The sequence below is a fragment of the Eumetopias jubatus genome, unplaced genomic scaffold, assembly GCF_037043125.1.
Source record: "Eumetopias jubatus isolate StellerSeaLion01/CBP00866 unplaced genomic scaffold, mEumJub1_p1.0 scaffold_1, whole genome shotgun sequence".
NCBI lineage: Eukaryota > Metazoa > Chordata > Mammalia > Carnivora > Otariidae > Eumetopias > Eumetopias jubatus.
In genome coordinates, this window is record NW_028274807.1 from 181795215 (window position 1) to 181816796 (window position 21582).

Sequence of the window (21582 nt, forward strand, 5' to 3'; positions counted from 1 at the left end):
TATACTGATTGTTTGCCATTATCGGTGGTGGCATTGGACTACATTAAGTGAATGGGAGCGCTAGCTTTCTGCCTTTGCATACAATCGGCAATGAAAGTAACAACGTGGGTCTTACTTCCTCATCTCCTCCCAGGACTTGGGCTCCTGCAACAGAGATAACTCATCAGGAGTGGAGAGCTTACTGTGAAATATTGTCAGTATAAAAAAATGGGGCATGAGGGATACTTTGTGTGGTTTAAGGAGCCTTGTTGAGGTGTCAGGCTTCTCGCCTGAAGTGAGGATCAGGTGAGTTTGGATGCCCTGTTTTAAAATTCTGCTGAAAATGACTGGGGTCTGATTTTGTAGCTCTTTAAAAAAAAATCTTTTTGATGAAATTTGATATCTTTGCTGTTAGGGGACAACCCTGGACTGTAGTTGGTTTGGTTCAAGAAACACTTGAGTGGTAACACATACTCAGTTTTGTTATCTGTGTTCAGATCTCTTATGCGGCTTAATTCAGGTTTTGCCTAATCCAGATTAATCTAGTTTTAAAAAAGCTACCTGTCCTCACCCAAGAAGCTACCACTGTCCTAGAACTAGCCAGTGGCCACCATATTTATGAATTCTGAAGCCCCAAGTTAAACTGACAAGTCTTCCCCCAACCCCACCTTCCCCTTCTGGTCAGAACCTGGAGGAGTTAGGCAAAGTAGGTAAAGCACAGGTTTGGAGTCACATCTCTACTTTCTTACTATGTGAGTTTAAATTAATTGCTCTTAAATTTCAGTTTTCACATCTGTGAAATGGGGGATCTGGTGATAATGGCATAAGACACCTGTAGAGAGAGCCTTTCTCCCAAACTCTGCCACCTAATAATGCCCAGTGAGTGTGAGAAATTCAAAGCATTTCTTTTTGGGGACTGAATGACGTGCTCAGTTGGCATCACTGCTGGGTCAGCCCCCTAGAATCTCCTGAAACTAACCTCTTAGACTGTCCTCCGCCTCCGGGACTTTCTTTTCTATTTTAAATGGTGATTACTGTCTCTTTTTCGAAAATCTCCTTGTTTTATGATCTGTGGATTCTGTTACTCTTTTGCAGTGCTTCTCAAGTCATTTGTGAGACGGATTGCTGGGTCCCCCCTTTGAGCCCTTCTGATGCAGTAGGTCTGGAGTAGGCCCCACTAATTTGCATTTCTAACAGGTTCTGAGATAATACTGATTTTGCTGGTGAGGGGACTATGATGTAGTAACTTTACGCTTGTCACCTTTAATATCCCCTTACCTAGGAATTAGTAGAAAGAAATTTACTGTTAGAACTCCCTAGTTATTAAATCAAAGAGCTAATAAACTAGACTCGTCATAGAGAGCCAAGTTCCCAAATAACTGAGAGAAACGTGATTTTTTTAAAAAATTCAAACAGCGTGATTTGAAGGCATCAGCGAAAAACCACTCCAAGTAAACTGGTAACGTACCTTAAACTGCTAATCACTGAATGTTAATCAGTCCAGTAGATTGGTCAAAGAAATCCGTGTTTATACACAGTAACCAAGATCCTTTTAATAATGACATGGTTAAGCAAGCTGTCATCCTTAAACAATGGATCCAGCTCAAATGTTTTAGTAGGTGAGTTGGCACCTACTACACCATTTAACAGACATGAAATGCACTTTCTGTAACTGGTATGATCATTACCATGTCCCAGTCCTTCAGTGAAGTGCACGGTCTCGAGCAAGCTTAGATAAGGAAGGGGCTTATCACCAGGGTCTTCACAGAGCAATGCCGGGAGACTGGCAAATGTTTCTAATTAGCACAATTCCTAATGACTGCAAATCTTTAGTTTGCATGGAGCACAGCAGTAGATAGAGCTCCCAGCTGTGACAACTTGCCCAAGTCCCCCGGATGTCCCTTCTCATACCTTTTTATTTCATTTCTTTTTTCTCCCCTTTACTTAATTTCTGATGATATTTAGGCTATGGTAGACTTTATCTTGAGTGTTCAAATAGGCATTAACTATAGCATTTTTTACATTTGCATATGCATTTTTAAGCAATATATTGTATCTACCCATAGGTGTTTCGTTAATAAATAAATAAATAAGTAAAATAAATTTATTTATTTATTATTTTTAAGTAATTTCTATGCCCATAATGGGGCTCAAACTCATGACCCCAAGATCAAGAGTTGCATGTTCTGTCAGCTAAACCAGCCAGGTGCCCCCGGCTCGTTTTTATGAAATACAGGTTTTGAATTATATATGGGTAAACAGACTCCAGTCTTAAGGTACTTTTTAAATAGCTTAGTTTATTTCTTTGTGTAGTAAAGTTGCTACAAAGATTTCCTTTGGGTCATTATATTCAACATGAGCTTTTTAGGCACTTTTACTTTGGGTTTCAGGTAAGAAAGAGCTTCAGCCTCAAAAGGAAAAGGGAAGTTTGGGGGTTGGGCTTTTTTTTTTCAAAATGTCCTAGAAACCTAGGGATGCCCTCACACCAGGCATACACAGCTACCGTCATCAAGGGACCTCAGCGATTGGTCTGCTCTGGAAAACACTGGCATCCACCGTTTGCTAATTGCCTGCGCTCCAGCCTCAGAATGGCAGGTGGCTGGTTGTCGCTGTGAGCATGTCCCCAATTAGCCACAAACAGGTGCACACATTTGCTGGGGGTGGCTGTTTCCACACAAGTGCTCCCACACACACAAAGGGTGGCCTCGGTTTTGCCAACAATGTGGCTTTCTCAAAAAATGAGTGAGGTTGGCACATTCCTCCAGGGCTTTTGAGGTCAGTGAAGAAGAACAACAGCCCAAGAAAGGGGGCTTGAGCATGCCAAAGGGAATCACCTGAAATGTAGTTACAGGGGCGAAATGGTGGGCCATGGGCTGCTTCCTTCTAGAAAGCCATCAGAATAGGAATCTGGAATACCTAATGGAGGCGTTCTGCCTAGATCATTAGAGGAAACACGAGCATGTTCTTCAATGTGACATCTGAATTCCTGCCGAGACGATGAAGAAAAGTAATTCCTGGTTTAGTTACTGAGAAGTCACAAGTCTTGTAGATTTATGGGTATTCTCTCTGGCCAGGACCTGGAGAAATCAGTCCCTCTTGGCAATTCTGGTCAAGTGCATCTTTTAAAATAACACTTCCATTGCCAGTAAGGTCAAGAACGCCCAGTCAGGGTGAGTGCATTTAGTGCTGGGGCAGAGACCTCTTCATCCAGGGCTGCTCACCTCCCAGCTGCTTTTGAGCCCTCCCTCTGGATTCTACCTGCCGGCCAGCCTGCCAGCCTGCCAGCCTGCCAGCTCGGCTATGCTGAAGCCAGACCTGGCTGCCCCTGCAAGCTCAGCGGATCCACGTGGCCTCCAGCTCCCAGGCAAATTCCCCGGGCTGGATTCTTCAGAGGGTGAACAAATCAGCACTCAGCTACTGTCAGTCTGCTCAGACATGAAATCTTTCTTGGTCCCAAACTCTGAAAATGATCAGGATTAACCTTAGAATAATGTGCCAGTGTTTCTAACACCCTGGTGGATTCACTTTGTGGTTCATCAGTTAGACCTTTTGCTTTAGTCAGCGCTGCAGCTCTTCTCCTCTAAAGGGCAGGGAGCGGGCTGCACTACAGCACCTTACTCCCACCCGCTAGCCACATTGGATGTCATTTTTGATGTGAATTATATCATGCAGAAGAAAGCATAAAACACGTATGTTTGGTTTAAAGAACAAATCAGAGAATGTGCAGCTACATACCCACACCCAGGGAGGAATGTTGCCAGGACCCCACCCCATCCCCCCATTGTGTACCATGCCCCTCCCCATTTCAATAAAATCCTCTTTCACCAGAGGTGCTGACTCTATGGTACATATTTTCTTGTTTTGCTTTCTACTTTTATCACCTAAATATGAATCTCTAGTTTCATTTTCCTTATTTTATTTTTTTTAAGATTTTTATTTGAGAGAGAGAGAGAGAGCATGAGTTGGAGGGAGTCTAAGTAGGGAGCCCAACATGGGGCTCAGTCCCAGGACCCCGAGATCATGACCCCAGCCGAAGGCAGAAGCTAAACCAACTGAGCCACCTAGGTGCCCCTATTTTGCTTATTGTAGGACATGGGATTGTGATGTATATATTAATTTGAGTCTTGCTTCTTTGCTTACTATTTGTGAGTTTCATCATGTTGTGTGAAGCTCTAGTGTCTTTGCTGTATGGTATTCCATTGTCTGAATATACTACAGTTCTATCATTCCTGTTGTTATGAGATACTTAGCTTGTTGCCTTTATTTGTCTTCTTGGGTTTTAGTTGTTTGTTTCAAGTTTTTATTTAAATTCTAGTTGGTTTACATATAGTGTAATACTGGTTTTAGGAGGAGAATTTAGTGATTCATCACATACGTACAACACCCAGTGCTCATCACCAGTGCCCTCCTTAATACCCATCAGCCATTTAGCTCTCCACCCCCCCCACCCGCCTTATTTGTCTTGTGAACAATGCTGCTATAAAGCTTATTTTTTTGCCTAAGTTTCTCTAGGGATATACCTAAGAAAGGATCTCTGTGTATAGGGTATGCAAATTTCCAAAGTGATCATACCAATTAACATTCCCACTAGCAATAGATGGGAGTTTCTATTGCCCTACACCTTCATGTAGACTAGATATTGCCAGAGTTTTAAGTTTGGCAGTCTGGTACGTGGCGGTGATTCATTGAGGGTTTAATTTGTGTTTTTTTCCTGCGTACTTATGAAGCTGAACACTTGATTCTGTTGGCCACAGGATTTCTACTTCTGTGCACTGTTGAAAGGTTTAACCCATTTTTCTGCTAGGTTGCCTGTCTCAGCCATCTTTGGGTCCTTCTGGGACTCTCTTTTAATGTTGATAGCTAATGTTCACAGCTCAATTATCTCAATATCTGGTGGCTTGTTAGAAATGGGCTATTAAATGGGTTCTTATGGGAAAGTGATGTTATATATTCACAAGGAAAGGATGTTTCTGCAACAGCACAAATGACTAAATGTGGAGGGACGATAGGAACCTTTTCTAATACAAAAAAAATAAGGCTTTGTTCTTTCCTAAGAATATAATCATTTGGGATGTGGTCCAGATTCCACATTTGTCAAAAATCACTTATGCATCTCTTTTATTTTTGCACTACTGACAATTTGCACTCTTAATACATTTTTTAAAACTGGAAACCAAATTGAGGAACTGAGAAAGCATCTCCCTATCCATTCGAAACTAATAGCTTATGTCACAAATTGCAAAGCAATAGTGATGGTCCTCAATATGTTTTATATGGCCTGCACAGTGTTTTAGTTTTTATTTTTGTTTTTTGTTTATTTCTTGGTGGAGGCAGTATTTTAAAATTTCGATATCTTACATAAAACTCTGAGATTTTTGCCTTAATTGTTGGGCAAAAATGTAATCACTAGGCAATAGTGGATCCGTATACCCACATGGCAGAAATTACATGGGTCTAAGTGGTGGCTCCCTATCAGCACTGGAGTCAGATTGTGTTTTCCCCTGTATCCAATCTCTTTTTTCTATATCATTAGAATTTTTAGCTAGACATGTGCTGCCCCAAATAAAGACTACATATTGCAGTGTCCTGTGAATTAGGGATAGCCATATGATTGTTCTGGCCAAGAGACTTAGGGAAAGTGAGCAGATTTCATGTTCTGCCCCTAAATAATGGGTTTGTCCTCCCTCATTGTTGTTCCCCTGCCTGATGGCTGAAATGTGGACTCAGTGATGGGGCTGTCTGGGACCATGTGAAGGATAGCAACACCCCAGCGATGATGAAGCAACAAGAGAAGAGTTTGGGTCCCTGAATATTCACACCCTTCTAGGTCTGACTTTAGATAAAGAGAAATTAATTAAAATGTTGATCTCTGTCACATATGGTCAAGTCAAGTCTGTATCCTAAGTAATACTTCAAATGGACAATGTTTTCTTTTCTTCATAGTCCCCATCATTCCTCATTGTGTTTCTTCTTTTTTTTTTTTTAAGATTTTGCTTATTCGCTTGAGAGAGAGGGAGAGAGAGTGCATGCGTGCGCGTGCACGCGCACAACTCTCTGACTTGAGCCAAAGGCAGGATGTTAACTGACTGAGCCACCCAGGCTCCTGGTGTTCTTGTTTCTAATGCTGACTCTGACTTGCCTGTTTTTTTTTCTTTAAATTTTTATTGTTATGTTAATCACCATACATTACATCATTAGTTTTTGATGTAGTGTTCCATGAGTCATTGTTTGTGCATAACACCCAGTGCTCCATGCAGAACGTGCCCTCTTTAATATCCATCACCAGGCTAACCCATCCCCCCCTCCCCTCTAGAACCCTCAGTTTGTTTTTCAGAGTCCATCGTCTCTCATGGTTTGTCTCCCCCTCTGATTTCCCCCCTTCATTCTTCCCCTCCTGCTATCTTCTTCTTCTTTTTCTTTTTCTTAACATATATTGCATTATTTGTTTCAGAGGTACAGATCTATGATTCAACAGTCTTGTACAATTCACAGCACTCACCATAGCACATGCCCTCCCCAATGTCTATCACCCAGCCACCCCATCCACTAGCTTAGATAGTTGAATGTCTAATGCCTGTCTCACTTGGCTCCTGATAGGCATTTGTATCTAAGCTGTATTTGTGTTCTGATATCTATAGTCTAAGAGTGAACGAGAGAAATTCTTTAGGTCTAAAAGATACAATTAGAAGTTTTAGGGTTGAATTATCAAAAATTTTATAATAATTCAAGTCAGGGTTTCTCAAAACAACATTGCTAACATTTTGGGCAGGATAATTCTTTGTTGTTGGGGCTCTGTCCTGTGTATTGTAGGATGTACAACAGCATCCTGGCCTCTCCTCAGCAGATGCCAGTAACGCCTCTCTTCAACTGTGACTATGAAACATGTCTTAAGGGGTGCCCTGCTGGCTCAGTCAGTGGAGCATGCAACTCTTGATCTCAGGGTTGTAAGTTCGAGCCCCACACTGGCTGTAGAGGTTACTTAAAAAAAAATAAATCTTTAAAAAAGTCTTTAAAATAAATGTTTTAATGGGGCACCTGGGTGGCTTAGTCGGTTAAGCATCTGTCTTTGGCTCAGGTCATGATCCTGGGGTCCTGGGATTGAGCCCCGCATAGGGCTGCCTACTCACTGGGGAGTCTGCTTCTCCCTCTCCCCTTGCCCCTCTCCCCCACTTATGCTCTTTCTCTCTCTTGCTCTCTCTCAAATAAATAAATAAATAAGTAAAATCTTTAAAAAAAGAAGTCTTAAGACATTGCTAAATGCCCCCTTAGGAGAAAAGCTGCCCAGGTTAAAAGCCACTAATCTAAAGTGCATTTCTTTCTTTTTCTATCTTTTCTGAATTAATATACTTTATTATTTTAGAGCAGTTTTAGGTTTCCAGAAAATTTGAGTGGAAAGTACAGAGAGTTCCCATCTACCCTCTCTTTCTTTCCCCTTCCATGTCCCATGCCTGACAGGTTCTCCTACTATTAACATCTTGCATTAGTAGGGCACATTTGTTACAATTGAATTAGTATTATGACATCATTATTAACTGAAGTCCGTAGTTAAGTTAGGATTCAGTCCGTGTTGTACAAGTTTATAAATTTTGACAAATGCATAATGTTATGTATGTCATTACAGTATTATTCAGAATAGGTGCACTGCCCCCAAATCCCTTGGGCTCCACCTGTTCAAGTATACTCCTTTTAAAGTAGTCTAAACTCTGCTTAAAATGAACCCTAAGCTATTAACCCTATTAATGCACATTTTAGTTGCTTCCCGGAAATTGATCAGTACCCCAGAAAGGTCTTAGTGAGTGAATACTTGTTATTTAGGATACTGGCCCATGATTGATCTTTGGTACTATTTATTCAACCCCCACATCCAGATGAAGAACATCTTATCACATCTTATAACTGGGGTGGTTCTAATTGTAGTCCCCCCCTTACCTGCGGGTTCACTTTCCACGGTTTCAGTTACCCGTGGTCTGGGAGCAGATGATCCTCCTCCTGACAGATCATCAGAAGGTCCATAGTAGCCTAACACTAGGTCACAACACCTACATCATTCCCCTTACTGCATCTCCTCACGGGGGCATTTTCTCATCGCATATCGTCATATGGAGAATGGTGAGTACAAGACAATAAGGTATTTTTAGAGAAAGACAGCATCCACATAAGTTTTATTACGGTACTTTGTTGTCTATTTTATTATTATTGTTTTTAATCTCTTACTATGCCTAATTTACAAATTAAACTTTATCATGGGTATGTATATATAGAAAAAAACATAGTATGTAGGGTTTGGTACTATCTACAGTTTCAGATATCTACTGGGGGTCTGGGAGTGTATCCCCCGTGGATGAGGGGGGTGACTATTGTATAGTTAAAATTACTCTTGACAGTTCCTTGAAGGGTGCCTGGGCGGTTCAGTGGGTGGGTGGCCGACTCTTGATTTCAGCTCAGATCATGATCTCAGGGTCCTGGGATCTGGCCCCGTGCCAGGCTCCACCCTCAGCAGGAAGTCTGCTTGAGATCTCCAACCCCCTTCTCTAAAATAAATTAATAAATCTTAAGAAGAAAAGAAAAGAAAAAAAATTCCTTGAAAAGATGACATGTCAAAGAGCAGAGTTTATCTTTCAATAAATTCAACACAGGGAGTAATTTTCTTCTGTTGAAACACAGAGCTGTTTCTTTAGTTAGGCACTAACATGTAAGTTGCTGGTGTTTACCAAGCATGTAATAAATGCTAGAAAAATCTCAGTGTTGTGAGATGCTGGTGCTTTGAGGACACAGGAACTAAAGCCTTGTTAAGGGGCCACAACTTCAAACCTCCCTTTTATTCTATCTTTTTTTTTTCCTCCCGTTTATTCTCAACTACGAGCTCAGTGAACAGAATGATGGATAAAATCTCTCCCTTACTTCTGTCCCTTCTCCTCTCTCTTTTGCTTCTATATACTAGTGTGCACTATATACCCAGTACATACTTCCTAAAAGAATAAATGAAGTTACAGTGAATAGCAGCTTCTACTCTAGTGAGGTCTTGATTGCCACAAAATTAACTATAACCCAAAGAGGTAACTGAGTGCTAGGCTAAGTTCTTGGAACATAGCATATAGTTCACATGGACCCAGAAGATAATAATAGATATGTAATTGTTGGTGATGATGAATAGCAAAAAGTGTTGTCCTTAGCCTATCATTTTAGAATATATACATGTATTTGCCCTTCATAAAAAACTCATAAGCCAACTTCTTTGAAAAAGGAAATGGGATTTGAAAGACAGAGCATAAAAGAAATTATTAAGAAAAATAAATATCATTACTGGGAGTTGACAGTTGACCTTTAACATGAATAAATTGGATTGTGGTATATTTGGTTTTCAGGAAGTCCAAACCTGTTTTCCAAGATTGTCAATGTGGTTAAGGCTTACTGCTTAGATTTCAAATGAATAGAGAGATTTATCCTTACATAAGAACAGGAGCCAAGAGACTTTTTATTTCCTGTAGTAATTTGTAAAGCTGGATCTTTCCCCTTTAGGAAGGGCCACAACCTTCATTTTGAAATGTAATGTTGACAGGTACAAATCATAGTGTCTCCAAGCTAGGTAACACTCAACTCTCTGTTCTTACTGAAAGACAGTAAGCGTATGTACAGTTTGCTCAGTGGGTTCACTTGATTGCCTTGTAGCACGGTCAGGAAATGTGAGGGTAAAGGCAAAAGACAAAATTTCTGTAGACATAGAAGGAGAACCACTTACACCCAAGCCTGATCCGGTGACAGGAGTGAGCAATTTCTAATACAGCACAGGACAATGTGGGTCAAATAAAACCTATCTGAAGGCCATGCTTGGTTCCCCAGATTCATCTCTAACAATTGATCTGTGAGTGTTGAATGAATGCTTTGGGAGGAGATTCACCTTAGGTTGTGTTTGGTCCTCCAGTTGGGGGTTCATCTCTTCCAGTGCGAATCGCTGGGGCAAACCCCGGGGAAGCTAATGTGAAAATGCATGAATGATGCCTCCTGAAATTCATTGGTTCAGTGTTTTCATTTGTAACTAGCAGGTGAGGGTGAAGGGGAGCTATGCCTTGCCAAAATGAGAAGGTGTGCGTTGGCTCTTTGGGACACTGTTCTGAGAGTCTGTCAAGGAAGCAGGTTATGGTCTTATCCTTTAAAGCCAAGTAGACTGGGTCTGCTTTCTGGCTTCCCTACACAGTTGCTGTGAGACATTGAGGAGTGGCTTCGCCTCTGGAAACCTCTCTTGCCTGTAAAGCATGGATAATAATAGTACCTACCACATGGAAAAAGTTGTGATGAGAACTATGAGGTAAATAATGACTTAGGAAGTGTGTTGCATGGGGTCGCCGGAGTTGCTTAGTCGTTTAAGCATCCAGCTCTTGATTTTGGCTCAGGTCATGATCTCAGGGTCATGAGATCGAGTCCCGCATGGGGCTCCGCACTCAGTGGGGAGTCTGCTTGAGATTCTCCCTCTCCCTGTGCCCCTCCCCCTGCTCTTTCTCCTTCTCTCTCTCAAATAAATAAATAAATCTAAAAAAAAGAAAGCGTGTTGCAGGATGCCTGGCTCTCAACAAAGGATGGGTCATGGTAAAAATATGAAACAGTGGAAAGTAGGAGGAAAAGAATTACCAATGTGCTGTTAGATGGACACCAGTTTGGTCAGGATTTTGAGTAGCTCTTTATATACTTATCCGAAGCTCTGATAGACCCCAGAAAGTCATGTCTGTTTTCTCACAGACTACCTTCTTAAATACTTGGGGCAGTTTTTGAGAGTATTTTCTCTTATACTGTGTAGGCCAGCTATGACTGGGTTATATTACCTGTTCTTCCTTCTATTAAGTTCTATAAAGACCACACCCCTCTCTCTCTCTCTCTCTCTCTCTCTCTTTTTAATTTTTAAGTAAGCTCTATACACCCAACATGGGCCTTGAACTCACATTCCCAAGATCAAGAGTCATATGTTCTACCAACTAAGCCAGCTAGGCACTCCCACACCCCTCTCTTTTGACAACTAGAATTTTGCCATTTTATAATGAGATAATAGCCAACCTTACACGAAGTATGTTTTTAGTTTACTTGATGCAATTTGAGCAATAGCGTGAGTTTCATTACAAATACATTTTCACGTCATCTTCTGTTCAGGTGATTTCTAGTTGGCCAACTTGATTATTTAATTTCAGAGTGTGGTAAGGAAATAACCAACAAGTAATAGAAAAGTCTATATGCACTTTTTAAAAAAGATTTTATTTATTTGGGGCGCCTGGGTGGTTCAGTCGGTTAAGCATCTGTCTTTGGCTCAAGTCACGGTCTCAGGGTCCTAGGATCAAGCCCAGTGTTGGGCTCCCTGCTCGCAGCGAACCTGCTTCTCCCTCTCCTCCCTGCTCATGTTCTCTCTTGCTATCTTTCTCTCTCAACTAAATAAAGATTTTTTTAAAGATTTTATTTATTTACTTATTTATTTGACAGAGAGAGACACAGTGAGAGAGGGAACACAGGCAGGGGGAGTGGGGAAGGGAGAAGCCGGCTTCCCGCCGAGCAGGGAGCCCAATGCAGGGCTCGATCCCAGGACCCTGGGATCATGACCTGAGCCGAAGGCAGCTGCTTAACGACTGAGCCACCCAGGAGCCCCAATAAATAAAAATTTTTTATTAAATCTTTTATTAAAGATTTTATTTATTTATTTGAGAGAGGGAGAGAGTGCCCGTGATCTACGGGGAGGGGCGGAGGGAGAGGGAGAAGCAGACTCCCCACTTAGCGGCAAGCCCATTGTGGAGCTTGATCCCAGGACCCTGGGATCATGACCTGAGCCAAAGGCAGACACTTAATCTACTGAGCCACCCAGGTGCCCCTCTATAAACTTTTTATTGAATTGACATCTATTATGAAAAATTGGTGATACTACGGGTGGTTTTTATGATAACCTATATTCCAACAATATTATGTTGGCGCTAAAGATCATTATGAGGGTGCTATAGGAACATAGAGAAATATGTAACGAAATTTGAAGAATGCTATATAGAAATGGAATATCCACAATTATAATAATTATGTAATAGAATAGATACACATAGGAAATCTACAATGAAAATGGCTGCAAGTTTATCAGGAGAGTAAGGAAAATAGGATTATGGCACTTGAATACTGTTATTTTAATTTTTTTGGTCTTTATAAAAACTTCAAAATATCAGATGGCTTGGGGGGTTCAGTTGGCGGCTATTTCTAATTGAATCCGTAGCCTTATGTGTGTACTGACAATACTTGGCTAGAGCCCACTATACTGTAGTTATTTATCAGATTTTTTCTGGTCACTAGCTTGGATGATATTTTAGATAATGGTGACTGACATTACTGTATTCCTCTTCTTTTCAGTGATGAAAATGCCAGGAAAGATTTAAAGACCCTACCAGCCTTTCCAACCAAAACTCTTCAGGAGCATCCATCCCTTGCTTACTGGTAAGCCAGAGCAAGACAACAGGTGACCTTGATATCATAGCCTCCATTGAGAACTGCATGCTTTTCAAGAAATTAAAAGAAACATAAGTGAAGAAAGTATCAAATAGCCCATCACATGCATCAGAGTGACTATAAGTAGACCTTGATCCTTTCCGTGAAAGGGTCTTGCCAAAGCTACTGGAGATCATCATACTAAGATTGTAGTCATTTGTGAAGTGTGGCTACTTGCCTTCTCATTCACATGTGTTAAAGGTCTGTAGAGAGTGCTTTTAAGTAAACATAATGCTCAATACGTGTGCAGTCGCTGTGTAATGTGGCCTTAATCTAGCAGAGTGTAATATACATGTTATAAAATACAGATTTCCTTGGATGGAGGTTTTCTTAATGGCCAGAAATGACCTGACTGATCAGAAGTGTCTTCTGTGGCCAAAAATTGTTGTATATTTCAAGTCGTTCTATTTGTTTCTATTTTAATAAATCCATAGTACCCATTTTCCTTACAGCATTTTTCCTAGAAAAGTACTTATTTCCCCCTTTGAATTAGTTACATCCCCTTTAAATACAGTTTCCTTGACTTATGGCTCTGAATCCTGAAGATAGTTTTCTTTTCCACTGAAAAACTGATTACAAAATAAATATTCAACATGAATAGCTTTAATAGGAAAGATGAAATGCAGTTCCCACAGAAAGAGCAAAAGTGAGTCCTGAGACTACATTGCTTCCTGAGTCTGGAATCTTCCAAACAAATCCTTGTTAAGTGATAGTTTCTTAAGAAAAAAAAAAAAAACAAATACCATTTACCACTGATTACTGGTTGTGTAGAGATAAAAACATTTACCCTTCTAGGTTATACTTGCGATATGACGGGTCTCTGTAAGTAGGGTACAGTAGCTGACATCACAGGTGAAATACTGTAGCCTAGTTCTTGCCTTTCTAGTCAACAAGTTTGGCTTTTTTTTTTTTAACTTTTTTTTTTTTTTTACTAAGTAATCTCTACCCCCAGTGTAGGGCTTGAACTCATGACCCCAAGATCAAGAGTCACATTTTCTACTGACTGAGCCAGCCAGGTGCCCCTCTAGTCAACAAGTTTTATATTGGGACAATAATGAAGGGTTTTCTCTGAAAGCAGTGTGCCCCAGGTAGCGAGTGACAAGAGAGTATTTTGGATTGCACACCAGACTCAGAACAGTTTTAATCCTTTCTAAATCTTTGTGGATAATTTAAGGAAAATGCCTTTAATAACTAACACATGCTGATCTCTTTTTTTTAAGCCATTTAATTTCCCTAGCAAGGCTCACTAATTAGTATTTAATAATAATATTTTGTATTTTATATCCCAATTATGAAAAATACCAGTTTTTCATATGATAAATTGATATTATCTTTCCTTTTCCAATAAATTGTTTTTAAAAGTATTGATATATTTATATATCATATAAAATATAAATAAAAATTCATGATAGTAGCCGAATGTCTGAGGTTCAGGAATCCATGTCCTACAGAAACTCAAATCAGCCAGCTTCTATCTCCCAAACAAGTTGGTGAAGGTCTTTATTCTCAAGTTTCTCAACAAGCCAGCTGAGAGTCTTGAAACTGGGTCTGTACCTCATATAATCGTGCACGCCATATTTCTCATTTCCTTGTTTTACAGTGAGGACAGGGTAATTGAGCATTATTTGAAAATCAAAGGTCTGACTCGGGGTCAAGCGGTGGTTCAGTAAGTATCTGTCTTTCCTTTTGCTTAGATAGAATTTTAATGTCTTCTGTTTGAAGAAATCATCTGAAAATGATTTCTATTGTGTGGTTTGTGTGTATATCGTCCCCATCTGGTTAGAAAAGCCTTGCTATGAATTATAAAATGCCTTGAGTCATTCCATAGCTGGTGTTATTAATTCAGATATCATCCAGTGTCAGGCAGGTAGCAAAACAGAAATTTAGGCCAAGTGTAGGGCAATAGGGAGTGGTGGGGACTGAAGTAAACTGGAGAGCTGTTGTCCTGAGTAGAGGCAAGGTGATTCAGTCTCAGAAATCAGGCCTAAAGCTATCAGACCTGATATTTCTAAGAAAAGCTGGAAATTCTGATTTTTAAAATCCAATTTTAAACATTGCATAGTAATTTTAAGAAAATTTTATTACAACGCAAGCCAGACAAAACCTATCTGGAGGCCATGTTTGGTTGCCTAGTTTGCGACTCTACTTTGAGTAGAGCATACAGTGTTGGTGTTGGATAATCTATGTCTGCATGCTACCAAGAACAGACCAGTGATATATCTCTGCATTTTAGACTTACAGAGTTACCACCCATTTATTTATTCTTTTTTAAGATTTATTAAAATCAGCGGGGAGCCCTGACGCAGGGCCTGATTCCAGGATTTTGAGATCATGACCTGAACCGAAACCAAGAGTCTGAGGCTTAAGCGACTGAGCCATCCAGGCACCCCACCATCCATTTATTAACAATAGTCCACAAGCTACGTTAAAGTTTTAAAATTATAAGAACTAAATTTATAATTTTATAATTTTAAAATTATTAAATGAATATAGCATTATTGCTGTAGTAATTGTAGAATAACTTTTACGGCCATAGAAGTTCTTTTAAAAACCCACTGAATATCGCTCAGAGCATGTGAGAACTGAAGTAAGGACTTAGAGACCGCATTTCCCCTAGTCAGTGTATAGATCTCCCTTACGACCTCTACCTCTTGCACTAATCGCCTTTTTATCACGGCCCACCTTCTGTGGTCTTCAAGGCAGAAATCAAAAATTACTGGTCCTGAAGTTGAATCCTTGACATTTTAACTCGTGGTGCTTGTTTTCTGCGGGGGTGGGAAACGAGGAGTAACAATTTCCCTGAAGGATTTTAGGTTAGGCTAATGAGCATGTTATGAAGTGTCCTTGTTTAAATGCAGAGTCCTTTTACTTCCCTTGATCATTATGGTTGTGGCTCCAAGTAAGAGACTAACTTGGTGGTTAAGGCTCTAGACTGTAATCCATCTCACTTTGTTAGAATCTTGGTTGTGCAGTGTATTTGCTGCATGTTGCTGGCACATTTTACATACAGGCCATTTACTTTTTAAAAAAGCATCCCAAATTATTGATTACAAAACCCAGAGCAATTGATATTCAAATTGTCATTAAAAAGCCCACTTGTACTAAACAGGAACCTCAATTCTTTGTGAGCAGAGAGGAAGTCTTACACAATTTTATTTCACTCCATAAAACCTTAGAAGTACACAGTCAATATTTATTGATTAGAAATAGTAAATGGAGTAAATGGCGAAATCATTGCTTTAATTTTTATTTGGAGGGGTATTTTTTTAAAGATTTTATTTATTTATTTGAGAGAGAGAATGAGAGAGAGAGAGCACATGAGAGGGAAGAGGGTCAGAGGGAGAAGCAGACTCCCCGCTGAGCAGGGAGCCCGATGCGGGACTCGATCCCGGGACTCCAGGATCATGACCTGAGCCGAAATCAAGAATTGGACACTTAACTGACTGAGCCACCCAGGCGCCCCACAAATCATATTTCTGTACATCACTTTTCCCAAAATGATCCTCTAATTTATTAAGAGATTATAATATATATTCATTTTTCGTAGGTATATGAAAATAGTAGAAGCTCTACCCACATATGGAGTCCATTATTATGCAGTAAAGGTAAATACTTTTGCACATGTTAGTTTGACAGCACCAATGTCTAAAATCACATAAATTAATATGCATATGTATGCAAATTATCTCTATAAATTTCAACATTTAAAATATGATTGATTTTCTTAAAAAATTAAAAGCCTGATTATATCTTGTCATTTGTAGCAAATTATAAGGCTCGTTATTTTTGTAAAATACTTGCTCCATTCAAATGTTTTCCCAAAACCTCCATTAATCCTAACGTACTCAAATTATTCTCTTTTAGCACATCCATTCCTTTTACCTATTTTTGCTGCTATTTCTCTTCCCCAGTGGTTCACCTGTCTAATAGTGCCGGATACTCACTTGATAGAACCTTTATATGAGAATCATAAACTTGCCATTGTCATTTCAGCAAATTCATAAAGTTCTCAAAATTTTGCAGGATTTGTGATAGCAATTTTCAATTGGTATATTTCATATTTGTGTAGTATTTTCAGGTGTTTTCTTTCTTTTTTTTTTTAATTTATTCATGAGAGACAGAGGGAGAGAGAGGGAGAAGCAGGCTCCCAAGGAGCAGGGAGCCCAATGCGGGACTTGATCCCAGGACTCTGGGATCATGACCTGAGCCGAAGGCAGATGCTTAACCATCTGAGCCACCCAGGCGCCCTCAGGTGTTTTCAAGCAGGGAGAGATTGATTAAGAATGAAGGGGGGGAATCAGAGGGGGAGACGAACCATGAGAGACTATGGACTCTGGAAATTAAACTGAGGGTTCTAGAGGGGAGGGGGGGAGGATGTGTTAGCCTGGTGATGGGTATTAAAGAGGGCACGTTCTGCATGGAGCACTGGGTGTTATACGCAAACAGTGAATCATGGAACACTACATCAAAAACTAATGATGTAATGTATGGTGATTAACATAACATAATAAAAAAAAGAACTATTTTGAGATGTAAGGGATAAAGCACCATTAAGAAGGGGGTCTTGTTTGAAAGGAATTTTATCATAGATGAATCTTGAGTGACTTTTCAAGTTACAACAGTATTTGCAATTCAAAATGGGAGATTAAATAATAAATACTTGCATAATGAGGATACCTTGTACTAAAAATATGCAGCAATTCAACTTCGGTTTCTCCCGATTCCTGATTTTTTTACATATGGGTATATGTTTAAGTCTAAATTTTTCTTTCCCTATGTCAATACATCCTTCGCTTTGGCAAGACCTAAAAGATAAATTTATGAAAAAAAAATTCCTCTCCTCCCCATATGTACCTCAGAGTGATGATTCAAACATCCTGCCATTGAATCATACAGTTTTCCCAAAGAGCTTTTCAGTATTCCCACATTCATTGTTAAGCGGATTATAAACATCAGGTTTGCAGCCACCTTTCTCATCTTTGTAATTCTTTGGAAACTTCCCTGACCATTATAACTGGTTACTGATCAAGAGAACAGAGAGCTTTTTTCTTTTTCTTTTTAGTTTCTTTTCTTTTCTTTTCTTTTCTTTTTAAATGGATAACTGGCTTTCCACTTGGGATTAATTTTCCATTTTCTTTCTTTTCTCCAACAGTCAAGACAATAATGGTTCATTCTTTTTGATGGCATTAATAGTATTGATCTAACTTACGGATCTGTTTTGAAGGCATTTTAATAGCAAATTAGGTTTTTAAGTAATGTTTTGTTTACCAAGGCAGCTTTATTGTGACTTGCTGATATTTGTTAAAAGATGAAATTGGTAAATCTTTACCTCTAGAAGACTGAACAATTAGGGCTTGGCTCTCATGTTTTTCCATCTTCCAGGATAAACAAGGACTTCCTTGGTGGCTTGGAATCAGCTATAAAGGAATCGGCCAGTATGATTTGCAAGATAAAGTGAAACCTCGGAAAGTAAGTGTGAATCATTTTAGGCACATAGGAAAACTTAAGCTATTCTGGATTTGGCAACATTGCTTTAATGGGCACTGGAATAGTCTCAGACAAGTAACTTTCATTAGTGAAGCCATGGGTTCAGAGAAGGCTCAGGTTAAGTGAAAAATGCTTTTTATAACTAATTTATGTACCTTTCACCCAGCAGTTCCACATCTGATCATTTATTCTAAGGGAATTAAGTTATGCACAAAGACTTAACTGTAAGGATGTTGATCCCAACTTCATTTATAAATGCATACAATTAGATTTCTATTTTAAGGTCATATGAAGAGAAGGATGACATTTGTTTTCCAAGTTTTGTATATATCTATCTGTTATATAGGCATAAAATATTTATTTATATATATAATTATATATAATGTTAATATATTTTTTACATAAATTATATACACACACACATATATACATACATACATATACATACATACGCTTACTGACATTGGATGGATACACAGGTGGATGAATTGTGAAGACATAAGCCTGAGTATTTGGTGCTGGCTCCCTCTCAGTAATCCAGTCCTGACTGATCTTTTGACTACTGCTGCTGTTTTCACTTATCTTTGGTTCACAGTTTTCCACACGAAACATGTCTGCTTTTTTCAAAAGAAAAATAAGTTCTGCGCTGTTTATTAAAAGTCACACTCTCTCAGGTTTGGGTGTTCCAGACCTAATAAATGACGTTATTTTCCATTTGAACTGTGGCCATGACGCGTCTTCTCTTGATCCAAGCACAGGCGTATAATCCGTTTCTGCCCATATGAGAATGGATGAGTCTGTGTAGACAGCCACCCACCTGCCCTGGCCTAACCGTGTATTATAATGACGCGAAGGTTTACTCATGCCACCCCTGGTTGGTTTCAGTGCCCTCCCTGTGCTCTGCCAGCAGCGCGCGACACGACAGTGAAACAGTGACCTATAATAGCAGACCATGTGCTATCACACCCCGACATTGGAGCCTTGAATAGCTCCTATCATTTCCATCTGTCTCGTGCTTTAATGTCTGTTAGAAAAACAGCCATATTCATCATAAAGCGGCCTTTGTCATCATACCACAGCATTATTCGTCTTCTTTGTGGTTTTTCAGCTTTTATCAATGCTCACAATCTTTCGTTGAGTTAAAATAACTAAGCTCCTCTTTTCTCCCCATTTTATGATTGTGAAGCTGACACAGACAACACAAAGGGGTGGCCCAGGGCTCACCCCCTCCTAATGCCAGTCCTGCCCTCCCGGAGCAGACTAGCTGAGCATTGAGCCTTCTTATTGGAAAATATTGATCAAAATAATAAAATAACATTTCGTAATCTATTTCCATCTGTGTGAGGGACAGGAAGACAGCATGTATGTAATCCTATAACAAAGTGGTGTCTCTGTAAGCCCTGTGACCAAGATCAATTGAAGTAAGGTATACTTACTTAATTTCCAGGAGAAGTATGAATAATGTTGTTCATACTTGAAAATTTGCCTCTAAGACCAAATTTCAAATAAATAATGTTAGAAATGATGGGCATATGATTTTTTTCAAAATCATTTTTATTTATAGTTACTTTTTTAACCAAAAGTTATACATAGCCATTGTAAAAACAACAACAAAAATACAAACTACAGAAACATGTCAGTTAGGGCAGGAAGTCTTTCTGCAATTCCCATCCCTTCCCCATAATAACCACAGTCAAGAGAATGATAACTGGTTCATTGAGACTTTGTCAGTGTATATCCTAAGCTTTCCAGAAAGAGAAATCTTTCTATGCACACTATTTCGTCCCATGTCCTATTTCTCCAGGTTACTTTATAAACACATCTCTCTTCACTCGGTCTAAAGCTGCCCAGTATCCAATATGTGGAAATACATACAAATACTGATTTGCTTTTGATGGACATTATGGTTGTTAACTGTGGGGGTCCGTGGCGGGGAAAAGGAGCATAATGAATTCCAGTCAAGGCATATAACTAATCCCTAGTTTATCTATTTTATATTACCAAATCATTGCTTATCGTGTTTTCTTGAGGTGGACCTCAACCTATATTAACATTTTTTGGTAATTTATTTCTCTGCTGAATTTTACTTTAAGAAATAACATTCAGGAGTCTCACTAGTTTCGCTGAATCTTTCATGTCGTATATAACTTAAATCAACTCACAAGTCATCTCTTAGCGAATGTGGCTTCATGAGATTGAGAATCCTGCAGAATATAAATGCATCTACTAAAAACAACCAGACTTTCTCCCAAAATAATGGTGAATCAGAATCTGCGCAGTAAATATTGCAGCGAATTTCCTCTCAGTTGCTTATGACTCACAGCCCTTTCTTTACATTCACAGTTTCATAGGAATTGGTCAATACTGTTTGACACTGATCACAATCAGGCTTGCTTGTTCATCCCAAAGTTGAGACAAGGATTAGAAGACACTTTCTTTTTTCGACTGGCAGAGTTTTCGTTTTCATTTTCAAGATGTGCCATTCAATTCAAAAAGGACCTAACCGGGCCATCTTGTTTACCACTGCCTCGTCTTCTCTGTCTTGGTTATTTTTGCAGCTGTCCACTGTACCACTGTTTGCATCCTCCTTCTTCTTTTTTTTTTTTTTAAAGATTTTGTTTATTTACCTGAGAGAGAGAATGAGAGAGAGAGAGCACATGAGAGGGAGGAAGGTCAGAGGGAGAAGCAGACTCCTCGCTGAGCAGGGAGTCCGATGCGGGACCCGATCCCGGGACTCCAGGATCATGACCCGAGCTGAAGGCAGTCGCCTAACCAACTGAGCCACCCAGGCGCCCTGCATCCTCCTTCTTCTGTTAAAACCCGATGATGGATTTTGCTTCCATCTGTTTCTTTTTCCATGGCCAAACAACCTACGGGTTTAATTAGAGGGAGAATGTTCTACAAGTCACTGCCCTGGCCCAGTTGGTCCAAATGAAAGAGCCATAATTTAAAAGGCCGTGAGCACTGACTTGTAAAGAGGAGGATCATGCTTCAGCTGTTTGCATGACCTGGGCCCACAGCAAGTTACCAGTGGCCGAGCAGGAATGAAGGTCAAGATTGGCAAACCCTGAAACAAAGGCTGGAATGGGAGGCCTTGGAGATGCTCAGCCTCTTGAGCTGCTTGTTACACATGCCTGCTGAGTTATAATTATGTAGCTTAAAAACAGGCCAGAAGGGGGAAGATTGGCCAATAATAAGAAAGACTGACTAATGCCAAAGCCTATTTCGAAAAAAATGTTTGCCCAAGACCCACAAGCTGAAGCTTTCTGTCCTTTCCATATAATGTCTATTAGTTGTAGCCTAGAAATGTTGGGGACTCTGTTTCTCATACCTGCCAGAACACCCAGTTCTTCATGTATTTTGGCTCTAAGGCTTTTGCCAGTCGTGGGGGAAAGTTTTCAGTCTGTGTAGGATAATGATGCAGAGCAAGAATTTGGGAAGCAACCCATGGCCTGTCTTTGGTGTCTGGTGTCTGTTTGCTCTGTGACCTTGGGCATGTTTTTTTAATCTCTCTTTAAACTCGGTGTCTTCATCTGCACCACGGTAATACCACTGACGGCATAGGGTGTTTGTATGAATTACATGAGATTATATTCAGCACTGTGCCTGATACAC

At 39.8% G+C, this 21582-nt stretch overlaps 1 protein-coding gene across 1 annotated transcript in view; it reads left to right on the forward strand.

Moving 5' to 3' along the window:
- Positions 1–21582, forward strand: part of FRMD4B (FERM domain containing 4B) — a 215988-nt gene that overhangs the window by 162655 nt on the left and 31751 nt on the right. Inside the window, exons 8-11 of the mRNA XM_088027606.1 lie at positions 12346–12429; positions 14081–14146; positions 16028–16085; positions 17863–17949. Of these exons, the coding sequence (XP_087883732.1) occupies positions 12346–12429; positions 14081–14146; positions 16028–16085; positions 17863–17949 (295 nt within the window). The remainder of the gene's footprint in view (positions 1–12345; positions 12430–14080; positions 14147–16027; positions 16086–17862; positions 17950–21582) is intronic.